We start from the raw sequence: 14,103 nt of genomic DNA on the forward strand, positions 1-14,103 counted from the left end.
TTGCATAACTTTTGAAAAAATAATTTTAAATTTTTTCCCTTTGACAGAACTTTTTTATATGCTAAATGAAAACTTCTGACCAATTTTTATCCAAATCGAGAAGAGTAGATTCCAACAATTGGTCTATTTGACATGGAATTACCCAACGGTTCATTCAACGAAACAGATGAGACTATTGCTTTCTCACCCGCCGCGATTTACTCGTATTGAATTATTTGAATCTTTACTTAAAGTCAAAAAATACTCTTTTTTGTTCATTACTGCATTTTAGATTTGAATCTTCCTTATGAAAGTTTTTATTAATACCTACATTTTCTGAATATTTCTAGTCATTTGAAGCCGTAACACTATTTTGTAAAACGTTTTAAATCTATCAGAAAAAATACCCTGCTTCATTAAGTATCCAGCTGATCCAGAATCCAATCCATGAAACTGAAAACCTTAGTGTAAATCCCCGGTATTCCCTTTGCGCCGCACTGTTTGGAGCCGTACGAAACAATACCGTACTGAATAAATTTTATGGTACCATTTAGGCTGCCTGTAGCTTTTAGTGGGCCACCACTGTCGCCTGAGCAGGAATCCCTTCCAAATTTCCCCCCTGCACAAATTTGGGTATTAGTTACAGGGGCGTATCGCGAGTAAATTATTTGGCATGAACGAAGCTTCACTACAGGAACAGATACCTTTGTTAGCACTGAACTTCGAAGTCCTAAAAATCACAACAGTTAGAAAATCAATTGAGATAAGAAATTGGATATCATGAACATAGAGAAAGACCAACAATTCTCTATTTTTTGCTGAATAATTCCTGCTTTGAAGGTCGAAATTTTGGATATGATGTCGAAAATCCAATCTTAATCTCAAATTTTTGACTCATGTAGTCCAAATTTTGACTATATAGTCGAATATAAATTCGAGATTGAAGTCAAAATCTCAACCTTCAGATTCGAAATTATTCAAGGAAGGGAAAAGAAAAAATTGGGTCCTGTTGATGCGTTCATATACTATGACATACGGAATCAAAACTGAAAAGGAAAAAATTTGATAATCACCCACTGTTATGAAAACAAGATGCTTGGAGATTTTTTAAATTCTATTATTGAACATAACACAGGATCTAGCCAGCAATGTAAGTAGCAATGTAAGTATTTAAACTGTGTCCAATGCATTCTCATGATTTCAGAAACAGATGAATGTTGAAGATTCCTTCATTGACAAATGACAAGTTCCTCAAGTAGAAGAGATGTGATGCAACACCAGACAGCGCAATTTCGACCCGCTATCGGTCTCATTAATGATGCGTGATCTGACGTAGGTTATAATGTTGAATTTGGATCTGATTTTTATCTTCTGTCCGTTGTTTGTTCTGTTATCATCGTGAAATGAAAGATCCCTCTTGTTGTAGTCAAGTTCCTCAAAACGGCTTTCTGTATTGTTACGAAGGGTAAATCCTCGATCAATCAACGTTCTACATATTTTTTTACCGTACACGGATTGTGATCGAGTTTCAATTTTGATAGTGTAAGGTAGATGAGTAAAGAGACATTTTTCATTTACTGTTAGTTCTCTTCTCTTTCAATAGAAGTGTCCGTCATTGTACTTGAAAAGTACGCCAATGAACTCCCACCAGTATTTTGCCAACTTCTCAACCTGTCTCACAAGAAAGGGGTTTATCCTTCTTCCTTCCTTATGAGCCCGAAACTGGTTTGCAAGTGTGCCCGTTCCAAAATTGAAGGTTGACTCTTTGAGTTGTATTGCCAATTACATATGCAAGAAATTTTCTATGAAGATTCCTGCACTGACGCCTGTCGGATATTATCCAACACCCTTCGTGGTATTAGCCAGGGAAGTAGTTGTTTTCTGATAGGGTCAGTCCATTGAACCTACTGTGTAGGTATATTCGAGACTGGCTTGAACGTTTGAAGTTTATTTCTTTAGATTTGTTTACTGCCAGTCTTCAAGCATAGCCCACTGACTAATAAGAAAGTTTTTCTTCCTTATTCAGAGGAATCGGGCAAATTACGGATATGCAGTTGGTTAGTACCTCGTCCACTAGATGAAGTGACATTTTGTTGTTCGCTCCAACTCAGGAAGAGAAATGAAATACTCTGAAAGAATTCCGATTTTCAATTATGGAATATCATTGACTTCAGGTCAATGATGGCCAGTATATTGCACTGATGAGTGGCTAATGAGCCCAAAACTGGTCTGCAAGTGTGCCCGTTCCAAACTTGATGGTCGACTCTTTGAGTTGTATTGCCAATTGCAAATGCAGGAAATTTTCTGTGAACGCCCTTCGTGGTATTAGCCAGGGGAGTAGTTGTTTTCTGATAGGCGTCAGTCCATTGAACCTACTGTGTAGGTATATTCGAGACTGGCTTGAACGTTTGAAGTTTATTTCTTTAGATTTGTTTACTGCCAGTCTTCAAGCATAGCCCACTGACTAATAAGAAAGTTTTTCTTCCTTATTCAGAGGAATCGGGCAAATGATATGCAGTTGGTTAGTACCTCGTCCACTAGATGAAGTGACATTTTGTTGTTCGCTCCAACTCAGGAAGAGAAATGAAATACTCTGAAAGAATTCCGATTTTCAATTATGGAATATCATTGACTTCAGGTCAATGATGGCCAGTATATTGCACTGATGAGTGGCTAATGAGCCCAAAACTGGTCTGCAAGTGTGCCCGTTCCAAAATTGAAGGTCGACTCTTGGAGTTGTATTGCCAATTTCATATGCAGGAAATTTTCTGTGAACGCCCTTCGTGGTATTAGCCAGGGGAGTAGTTATTTTCTGATAGGCGTCAGTGCATTCAACCTACTGTGTAGGTATTTTCGAGACTGGCTTGAACGTTTAAAGTTCATTTCTTTAGATTTGTTTACTGCCAGTCTTCAAGCATGTCCCACTGACTAATAAGAAAAAAACTTTTGCAACAACCATAATATCAGGAAGTTATTACTTTTTCCAAACCTGTTAATACATTTATGTAGTGGAAGTCTGGATCTCCCAACATTCATCAAAACTGTAAATCACTTTTAAGCTTTTTTTAAGTTTTGAAGTAATTTTATTTTTGTTTTATTGCTTTCCTCTGAAAGTTTATTGATTCTATCCTTGTTTTCGATATGTAACTTCAATCTGGTTATAGGATAGCAGAGCTCAATATTCAATTTACTTATAGTGAACAGATCATAAGATTCATTGACGGGTTTCAAACATTTTATAATTTCTCTAATTCTTTCAATTGATATTTTTGTTTGACTATTTTTAACTGAGTAATGTAATGAAATTAGTCAGTAGCTATAAGTATGTATGATGTACTGTTTGGAACCTTTGTTGTAGTAATCAATATTACTGGAATTTTTTCCCAACACCAAATCGTTATTTTAACACCTCGACACGTGTTTCGATCACCAAGTGATCATCTTCAAGAGGAAGAGGAGTTTTATTTTCCTCTTGGTGATCTAAACACATGTCGAGGTGTTAAAAATAACGATTTGGTGTTGGGAAGAAACTCCAGTAATATTCAGCTGTAAGTATTGTTTTGAAGTATAGTTTTGAAGCATTTGAATATAAATATAGCCATCCTCTCATGGAGAGGATGGAGAGGATGGCTCATGGAGAGGATGGCTATATTTATCAGAAGTTCCCATGTTTTCCTTACTACATCATTTATGGATTTTTATTTGCTGTATGCATTTCGAAAAGAGGAATCATTGAAAATATTGTGACAATACCTTTTTCAGTTATACCCCAGCCTGCAACAACAACATCTCTTCCATTCAAATCAACGTCTTCAACTGGTAGACAGATTGGCTGTACATTCGCTGAAAAGAGATGACATAAGATATCGGATTCAGCACAATTGACTGAACTAAATTATTTACGAACAAAACAAAAAATGCAAATGAAAAACCAAATAAAAAATAGATGAATTAGTAAAATTGTTGGTGATTGAAAATGCGACACACCTTATATTGTACATCAAGCATTCATTTTCAACTATTGTTTGACTGATTTAAATTAATATATTTTTGATCTGTTCAATATGGCGTTGAAATGTAACTCACGCTTATTATAATTACATTTTTTGCACTGCTCTTTTGCATTTCCAACATGATAGATCCAGGTAACAAATCAAAATTTGTAATGTCAATAAATGAATGTTACAGCATTGAATTTAAACTAAAAAGGTTGCCCTTTTTACACTTGTATGAAGTTCTCCATTATAATTTTCATATTTTTCAGATAGTGGAAGATGAAAATACCCAATAAAGATCAATAAAAAATTAATTTTCCTCCACAAAAAATGACTTTCGTTTAATCAATAATAATTTGTGACCCTTCTGATGTTTGTTAGGTACCGAAATATTTATAAAATTATTCGGTACCCATGGAATTTATTCTTCAAGCAAGTATTTCAGTGCATCATTTTCCATAATAATGAAATTGAAATTAATCAATAATTAATTTAAAAAAATGTTATGCTATGAAAATTGTGTAAATTTTAATTTTCTAAGAGAGTAGATTTTACATTTACTGAGAAACACACTTTAATTATAAAATATAAAACTATAATTAACTCACTGATGATTAGATAGTGTGTGGTAGTGTGATTTTGTTTTCTTTGCTCACTTTCACTTTCTAAATTACTTTATAATGAAAAATTATTCATTTAGTAAAACACAGGTTATGTATACTGTAGTAAAAACAGCTGTATAGACTGTAAGTATCCAAGCTCAGTGTGGCGTGAGAGATAGCGTAACGCCGAACCAGTGGAATCGCACAGTCGCTTGCGCCTGGCTTCCCATCACCACGGCATGCGTCGCCACGCTAGCAATCGGTTTTACGTGCGGCTCTAGACGTGTCACATCAATAATCTTACTTTTTCCCAAAATGCGCCCACAACAAAAGATGTTTGGGACAATCGGGAGGCAATCTTTGAAGATTTCGGATTAACTAGGATTATTGAGAACTTTAATTACAATCAGACTCTAAAACTGCAACGATGTTGATGATAACGTGAAAAAAGTTATTGGTACTGCACATAAATTAAGCGGAAGAAGTTGTAATAGATTTGAAGAATGGATAAGAACTCTTTTGTTGTCAGGTTTACCAGTTGATACCAGGGCATCAAAAATTCGGGCGCAACTATTACAGAAAACAGTATCAAAACAAAGTTGTTGCAAGGTATTAAAAGGTCGAACATTAAAATTGAAAGTGCGTTTTCTGGTAATAATTCAAAAATGAAAAGTTTTAAAATAAAGGACCTAGATGTTATGAGTGTAACTTATGAAGACATAAAGCAAGTGGTTGTTATGAAAAGAAAGACTTTCGAAATAAAGAATCCAAAAATAAAAAGAAAGTGAGACCCAGCAAATGTACTGGTGACATTAAAATTAAAAACAATCACGTCGTATTTTGTGCAGATTTTGCTGTGAATAATAAAAATACTGATGACTCGGGAGCTACGGCTACGGGAGCTACGGACAATGTGCGAGGACTTGGTCACAAATTTGAGAGAATCCGAAATAAAGAAATTGTCGTAGCCAATAATCCAAAGGTTAAAGATAAAGCAGAAGATGGAATAAATTTGTAGATCAAAGTAAAAAGTCACTGAGGATACACTACAAAAACATACTTTTGTCTATTTTCCACCATATTTCATTATTGTTGACTAGTTTCGACTATTACACCATTTTCAAAACTTTTGTGTTGACAATGGTCAACAATAAAGAAATATCATGGAAAATAGACAAAAGTGTGTTTTTATAGTGTGTAGTGTAGTGAACATTAATTTCCACAAAATAAACAAGTCGTCAATCAAAGAAGTGAAAAGTAAAAAGTATAATTAAAGACTCAACTGTTAGAAATGCATTGCTTGTTCCTGATCTGACGACACATTTGTTGGCTGTCAGTCAAATTGTACAAAATGGTTCATGTGACATCTGATAAAGAGAACTGTCAAATTGTTGATGATAGTGAAACCATACCAACGGCATCATATATGAATAAAATGTACATACTGGATATTGAGACTGAATGCACATACTTTTGTAGAGCAACCGTCTCTTCAAAGTGAATAAAAAGGAGTGATAGCTATACAAACGTGAGTCGCCAACAATTTCTTAAATTTCGAGATCAGTTAATGACATATTAGTATCGTTTGTCAATTTACTCTGTTCACATGTTGTTTATTAAGTTTTTGTGATATCAATTCTTTTATACTACGAACATAGTTGTTTTTAAAAGTAATGTCTGCATGTTATGCAACATTTTATAAATCCACGTCGGCCGAATGGAATGCTACTGATGATTGATCTTGGTCATTCTTTTATCCATTCTCTCGGACTGTTCAGTAAGTTGTAGAGTGATGGATATGCGATCAGGGTTTGTAGAATAGAGTTGATGTAACCCCTTGGCTGCAAGTTCACTGTCATACAGTCTATCACGTATGTAGATAGAAACATGTCCATCCTATAACAGTCTGGATCTACAAACTCGTAGGATCTTCTAAAGTGTTTGATGAGAAGCTTGTCGTTGAACTCGTTTTCGGCGTCCTGGTCATTATTGTGGACAGGTTCAAACATAGGTGGATGTTGGTAGTTCGTCGTCGGGAAGATCACAGTGTGCAGGTAGTTGGCAAAAAGGTGGAGATTCCAAAATTTTCCCGGGTTTGAACATTTTTTCTCTTCTGAATTTGTCCTTTCATGATGTTAAAACTGTTAGTGTTCAGTTTGCCTGATAAGTCTTCCACTATAATTTTTTTAGAACTAAAGTCTGATTTACTCTCATTAACGTTTGAATAATTTTCAACAGAAGAAGCTGGGGAGAAATCTGTTGTGTCAGGAAACTTAGTTATATCAGACCAATTTTGTGGGCTAAAGAAAATTTCATCAAGACTTTGAGAAGGAAAAATAGTGTCAAGAATGGATGCATTTTCTCTCTGAATTGCAATGCTAATTCGTTGTATAAGAAATGATCTTCCTCTAGAATCGTTCGAACAATATCTCTGAAACAAACGGAAGCAAAGGAACCAAAGCTACCAAATGTTTCGAAGGCAATTGGATAGAAAATATATCAATCGTCCAGACAAATGTATTTCCCTTGTTTAATTTTTTCAGCATATTCAGCGGCTCCACCAGCTGTTTGCAATAATTTTTATTTTTCATCTCGTAATAGTTCAATTTTTTATTTTTTATTTTTTGGTTGTTACTTGTATCTTATTTCATTGTAATTTCAGTTTTTTTGCCTAATCTGATTGTTATTTTTCAGCTGATCTTTTTTAATTTTTTACAGATTCTTTTAGGGATTTCAAATCAATTCATATCATATTAGACAATGGAAGTCCGAAGTAATGAAATTCACCACGAAACATTTGTCAACCACCTTCAAACAAACGTTATATACTGGATGTTGAGACTAAATGCACATAAAGCATCCTTTTCTTCTAAGTGAAAGAAAAAAAAAGATAGCAACAATTTCTTAAATTTTGAGACCAGTTGATGACATATTAATATCGTTTGACAATTCATTTAGTTTAATTACATGTTGTTTATTGAGTTTTCGTGATTTCAATTATTACATAGTTGTTTTCACAAGTAATGAACCGTGGGCATATATTATTTCACAGTAAATGAATCTCACATCGTAATTATAAATTTCAACCATAAATTGAGAACCGCTTTGTCTAACGTTCTGCATACTGGACTATTGAAATTGATAGATATAGGAAAAAAAAAATGAATAAAAAAATATATTTTTTCTAGAGAATATTCAATGAAGTGCTGACGAATTTTATGAAATTGACCCAAATTCCGTTCTAGGGTTACTTTAATGATAAACCAATTCTAAAATGAAAGGTTTGTCGTTAAAAACAATAACCAGATCTGTCATTTTCTATAATTTCGTCGACTCACACCGCATTCACAAATTACGACAATGGTTTTTCATGGTACTCGATACTTTCTAATTGCCTGAGTGAATTTGTTTCTTTCCTTTCATCACCAATACAACTTTTGATTGATGGAAAGACTTTTTAATCAGATGTAATTTATCTGGTGATTCTGGTGATTGGAAAAAGTAATTGTTTTGGAAATACATATTTCATTCATTATTATCTGAAAATATCGTAAAACGTAATGTCTATTATCAAATTGCCACCTTTCATCTACCTAATTTCAAATTCAATTGATTCCACTGAATATTCATCTAACATCTCCTGTTTTTTAAATCTTTAAAGCCTCATTGAAAAATATTTTTCATATTTACCACAGCTGAAGTTGGCTGGACGATCTAGTTTGATCAAGGCTATGTCATTCAAATAAAACTGTTTCTTATAGTGGGGATGAATCACCCAAAAGTCAATTAAGAAGTCCTGAGGAGGAGCACAATACTTCGCATCGGGATCGCAATCCTCGTTCTTGTCCAAATCATATTCGCCTAATCTCACTCCTATCCTGAAAATGAAAATAGCTTATAGAAAATGTTTCGAAATCAAGTGCAAATGATCATATGTGAGCTAATATATTTCCTTTTTGTCAAGAATAGAGGAAATCTTTGCACCTAACTAAATGCAAAAATAATTCTCATTATGGAATAAAAATACTGTAATTTGATTTTTGATTATAGAAAAATTCAGTTATTTCTAAATTGAAGTTATTAGTTGCGAGAAGGGGAAACAGAAGATTCAGTGTGAACTCAAATATTCGCCTTTGGCCAACCAATCATCTAATTTTTGTCTTGAAGATTTATCAACATTACGTCTTGTAGTTCCAGTTTGCAAATGTTTGTAACTGTCAATCGATATTCAGATGTTGTCTCCACATCGACGACGCGGATTCTTTCATCAGGTCTTGAATAAAAGGATATAATACAGTCCATTTTCCATTTATACCATAGCAAGTTATTGTCAACCAGAATCACAATATTATCGATTCGAATAGGTTTGCAATCTTTTGTCCACCGATTTTGCTTCGATAATGTTTGCAGGTACTCTTTCACCAATAGCTCCCAAAAATTGTGAGCTTACACTTTTTCTTCCTACCTTCACATAAATTGGTCCAAAGTAGTCCATTCCAACATCCACAAATAGTCTTACTTCTCGGCTTATTCGGAAGGTATAGGAAGTTGTCCCATCAGAAGAGGTATTGGTTTCACACGTTGTGATTTGCCGATTTGACGTTTTGAAAACATTAATTTCACGGCCGCTCGTCCGTCGATCACCCAGTATTTTCGCCTCACTTAATTTAAAACGAAGCGTGGCGAAATTTTTCATGGTAATAGTGGATAAGTAGTCTCATGTAACCGTGTTCCGCGATTGCAATCAATTACTGTTTTATACTATCAACTAATCTTGTACTCTGGTTGGTTTTTCCTCCAACATCTCACAGTTCTTCCTTGATTTCTATGTATAATGAAAGCAGTTGACTTTGATTGGGGCTCTGCCATTCAGTAAATATTTGATTGTGTCTCTAATACATTCTTGTTAAGTGAATCGAGACCATTTTTCTTCAGCATCTACGTGGGAAATCTAAAAGAGTTTCTTTTTATTTTTCATAATATCCACAAAACTCAATGTCCAAGCGGTTGTCCGTATCAACTTTAACCACTTTGCGAGTCTCAGACCACCAGGTAGAATAATTCCATATTTCCTTGTAAACTAAAGAGATTTCGGTAATGAAGTCAGCTTTCAGTTTTTTGAGGTCATCTTCTCCAATTGATTGATCGTTTCTATCGTCTTCAGGATAATATTTCTCAGATATTCTTTTAAAACAGGTCCGTTCAACCAATATAAAGATTCTCGTGTCAGCCGAATGAAATGAGTCCCATGTTGTTTCATCTGCTAGCTGTTGGAACCTATTTCCAGTCACCAACATTTGTTCTTTCTTGTATTTCGACAATTCTGTGTGCCACGAATTGTTTGTAATATCCAGTTGAGAATACATCCGGAATTGGACCAGAAATATGTTTTATGAATAAATATTCTAGTTCCTTCCTTATTGTGTGACCTAATCGACTTGACATAACAGTGGCTTGCAACGCTAGTCTTGGAATTGACAATGACACAATGACACAACAGGAAGATGAAACTGTCTTGGCCTACACCTGCCGATATAAAGGAGATGTCTCCTAGTGACCTGTCCACCTTCCTGGAAAGGACAGGATGGACGATGACCTAGGAGGACAACTACTCGGGAGGATGTATAATGGGTCACATGTGTCCTAAGTGCTGTGAGCATTCATCCCCCCTACTCTACAAATACAGATCATGTCACATGACGCAGACCGACTCAACTTCTGAAGATTGTTCTTATGGCTGGTGTGTTGTTTGTGAAGCTGGTAATATCCATCAATGTTGTATCTCTTCCTACCGCTATACTTTTCCTTTTATCGACACTGTCAGCCTTCATTTGGGGAAATACATCGATATAGTTATAGGTATAGCCAAGTAGGTACATTTTTGCCGTCCATCTCTTGAGTGCTACATACTCTTTCTGCTTTCTCAGAATAAAGTCTCGGGGTGTACTAATGTAGCACGATGCGTTTATCATATCTCCAATCCAATCCATTCACAGATATCTCTATTGTAGATACTATTAGCTCTCTCCACTCTAACTTTAAGAAGTCTGGAAGCTTGTAAAACAGTTCTGGGTGTTCTGAAGATGTCCTATTGACTCCAAAATATCCATGATGGAAACAATATGTTTGGCTTCAAGCGAAAACTGAAAGTCTCCCCAGACTCGTATATCTGATATATGTTAAACTTCTGTTATTCGATATCATTGTATCCATAAATAATATATTCTGGTCTTCCAAATCGCATTTCCAAAGTATCAATTAACAAATTCACGTTTTCAGATGTCAACAACTATTCCTTCATTCTTATATTCGTAGAGATAACAGATGTTATTTGCTTATTGAAAGTAATTATTATGCTTCTAGGGTATCATTATGATGCAGTGAAAATGACATTTTGAAGTGTAGGCGCACTTTGGAAATTGAGCATTTTGTTCAATTTTTGATGAAAAATCCCGAACAAATTACTTTAGATTTTCAAAAATTTTAAATACTGTATGTAAGGTGAGATGGATATACTATTTAGAACCTTAAGTCGATGGGTTTTTAAAAATTAATCAATATGAAACAGTGAGTTGCAAGAAAAATTGCAGAATTGAACAATTATGGATAACTTCTATAGGAAATGTCATGAGAAAACATATTTTTGTGTATATTACATGTGTGTTGAAATTTTTACGCAAAGGTTCTTAATATTTATTTCAAACGGGATTTTTTATTTATGTTAAATAATCGTTTTTCCACTGTTTCCGCCTGTACCGCAACTTCATCACTTTTATTTCTGATATTACTTTTGAGTTTCTTCATCAAATGTTACCGGCACGGCAGAAATGTCATCTTCAACGGACAAGAGATTCCGTGGACCAACGAAACAAGATACCTGGGAGTCACCCTCGACAGAAGACTGACGTTCAGATCCCACATACGGTAGAAACTAGGGCTAGCGAGAGCTGCCCGACAAAACCTATACCCAAATATAGGCCGCAGGAGAAACATGGGTCTCCATGTAAAACTGCTTGTCATCAAGACCTCCACTGAATGGGGACAGTGCGCAGCGACGTACTGACGCAATATACAGACGTTCATGAACGCTTGCCTACGAGCTGCCGTGATCGTCCCAAGATACATCCAAACAGATACATCTACCGGGACTTGGACCTCAGCATCCACTACGTAGACGCTTACATGAGATAGCACGCCGAAAGCGTATTCGAAAGGATACGAACACACGCCAGTCCAGCGCTGCATGACCTACATGAAGGGACGACCTGGGGACGACCCCAAATTTCGCGAAAAGGATTAACACATGAGGCCCACGAAGCAGAACCAACGACCACCTCCGAGAGTCGCTGTCAGGCGACTCCGGTAAGTATAAAATTTCATTAACGGATTACTAATACACTTACAGATACTCAGATACAAATTTAATTCGCGACCGAAAGACACTTGTCTCCGGTAAGGTTAAGGGGACCCTCATGCATACATTTCATCCAGAAAATTCACGACAAACAAAATCAACAGAGTACGAAAGTACTAAAGGACTAAAGGTTGACCAACTAAAGGTTGACTTTTGACCGCAAGAGATCATATGTCAATCTTGCTGAAGTGTCCATCAGTAGGTTGAGGTCCACTCAGGAATGAGTAGTGTGGATGGACTGTACTCTACCTAACATGCTCATATGAACGTTTTTTGTTCATTTTTTCCGTTTTTTCTTATTATTTTTCACATATAAACCCTGCAAACCAAAACCCACAATAATTGAAATGAAAAATGAAGGTAATATGGAACATTTTAATTTTTATTTTTTGCATCCTCTATGTTGATAAGAAAACTGTTCGAATTAGAAACCAAACATCGACTTTTTTGTTGAATATACCACTCGACTACAATTTAACTTGAAATTATCGAGACTTGCTTGGGAAGTTGGCTTCAAGTGTTATTATATATATATATATATATATATATATATATATATATATATATATATATATATATATATATATATATATATATATACAAGCTCCTTTCAGAATTATCTTTTCATGAAAAGAATATTTATATAGGGAATTATGTTACATAGCAAAAATACGTACCATGAATGTGCCGAATAATAGAAAATATAATTGATTTATTCGAGAAGAAGTACAAAATTCACACTTCTTTACTGATATTTACTATGAGTAAAAAATATTTCTGATAGATACTCACATTGTAGTATTCGATATGCAGTGAGCAGCTGTCAAAACAAAACGCTCATTGATCACTGTTCCTGCACATTTGAAGGATACACCTTTTTCTTCATCTGAAAAATAGAAATAGATATTAAATAATATCGATTTGAGAAATAAGATATTTTCATGGAAATTATATCATCAGTGGGGATTATGGATATTGAATGTATATAAATATCATAATCCTTGTGGCTGAAGGTTCCAACCGTTCCACTCACTTCAATGAAATTCGAATATTGTCGAAACTCAAACCTATTCTATACACCAGGGGTCTTGAACAATTCCTAACTTGAAGCATATTAGGTAAATCAAAATAAGATTTGGATTTAGGTGAGAGATTATTTGTGGAGGAGAGTTTTTGTTTAGTTTCGCTCATTTCAACATTTTCAGTCGTGTGTTAAGTCACTAGAACACTTTCCGTGAAAGTATCTATAGATGAGAGACAAATCTCCAACCTTTTTTCGATGTTCCAGACTATCAAGGCTCTTTTCTGGGTGGAATCCAGCAGCTTCCGGGTATATTTAGGGGCAGAGCTCCATACATGAAAACAATACTCCAAAGAAGGTTTGAACTGAGCTTTATAAAGCATCGAAAGTTGCTGAGGTGTGTACGGTTTTCTGCTTTTGAGGAACAGCCTCTGAAATTCCGGCACTCATGATGATTGTGCCAAGACATATTAGTGTCCATTTCAACCCCCAACAAACTTATCGAAGTAGAAAGCGGAATTGTTTGTCCTGATAATATTATATCAGGTTCGGAGCCTTTTTTTTTTGAGAAAATCGATGGCTGGGTTTTCGTGTCATTGAAGTGAACCTGGTTACTTTCATCCCAATTCGAAATCTCCTCTAGATCCTCATTAGGATGTGCAACCTCCTGCTGCCGGCGTCGAGGTGTTAAAAATAACGATTTGGTGTTGGAAAAAACTCCAGTAATATTCAGGAATTGGAGAGTTGAGAAGCTCTCGCTTCTGAACTAAATTTACAGGGAGGTCAGTTGGAGTCGTAAAACTCGACATCCATCTCCTCTGTAGACTCGCTCCTGAACTGAATTTACAGGGAGGTCAGTAGGACTGTTTGTAAATGGAATCGTTGATTGCACCATGAACCGTATGTGTTATGCTTTTGGATATCTTTCAAACACATATATTTCAATAACAAAGATTAAAACTACAAAAAAACGTTTCGTTACTGGTTAGCTTTTTACTGAAGTTGACATGGTATGGTAGCCATGTAAAAGATCAAGGAAGTTTTATTGGAATTTGTAAAATTCGTGATTCATAGTGACACAACGAAAACTCA

General features: G+C 35.2%; 1 protein-coding gene across 1 annotated transcript; it reads right to left on the reverse strand.

Moving 5' to 3' along the window:
• Positions 1-280: 280 nt before the first annotated feature.
• On the reverse strand, positions 281-12,872 carry LOC111505378 (phenoloxidase-activating factor 3). The gene is made up of 4 exons (XM_074180788.1): positions 12,783-12,872; positions 8,267-8,454; positions 3,733-3,822; positions 281-709 (listed from the first exon to the last, which is right to left on the reverse strand). Coding segments are annotated over exons 1-4 (594 nt in total). The 5' UTR covers positions 12,785-12,872; the 3' UTR covers positions 281-395.
• Between the last annotated feature and the right edge of the window lie 1,231 nt (positions 12,873-14,103).

This window comes from Leptinotarsa decemlineata, unplaced genomic scaffold (genome assembly GCF_025532065.1).
Source record: "Leptinotarsa decemlineata unplaced genomic scaffold, Ldec_3_MD MMD2_tig00026299_RagTag_RagTag, whole genome shotgun sequence".
NCBI lineage: Eukaryota > Metazoa > Arthropoda > Insecta > Coleoptera > Chrysomelidae > Leptinotarsa > Leptinotarsa decemlineata.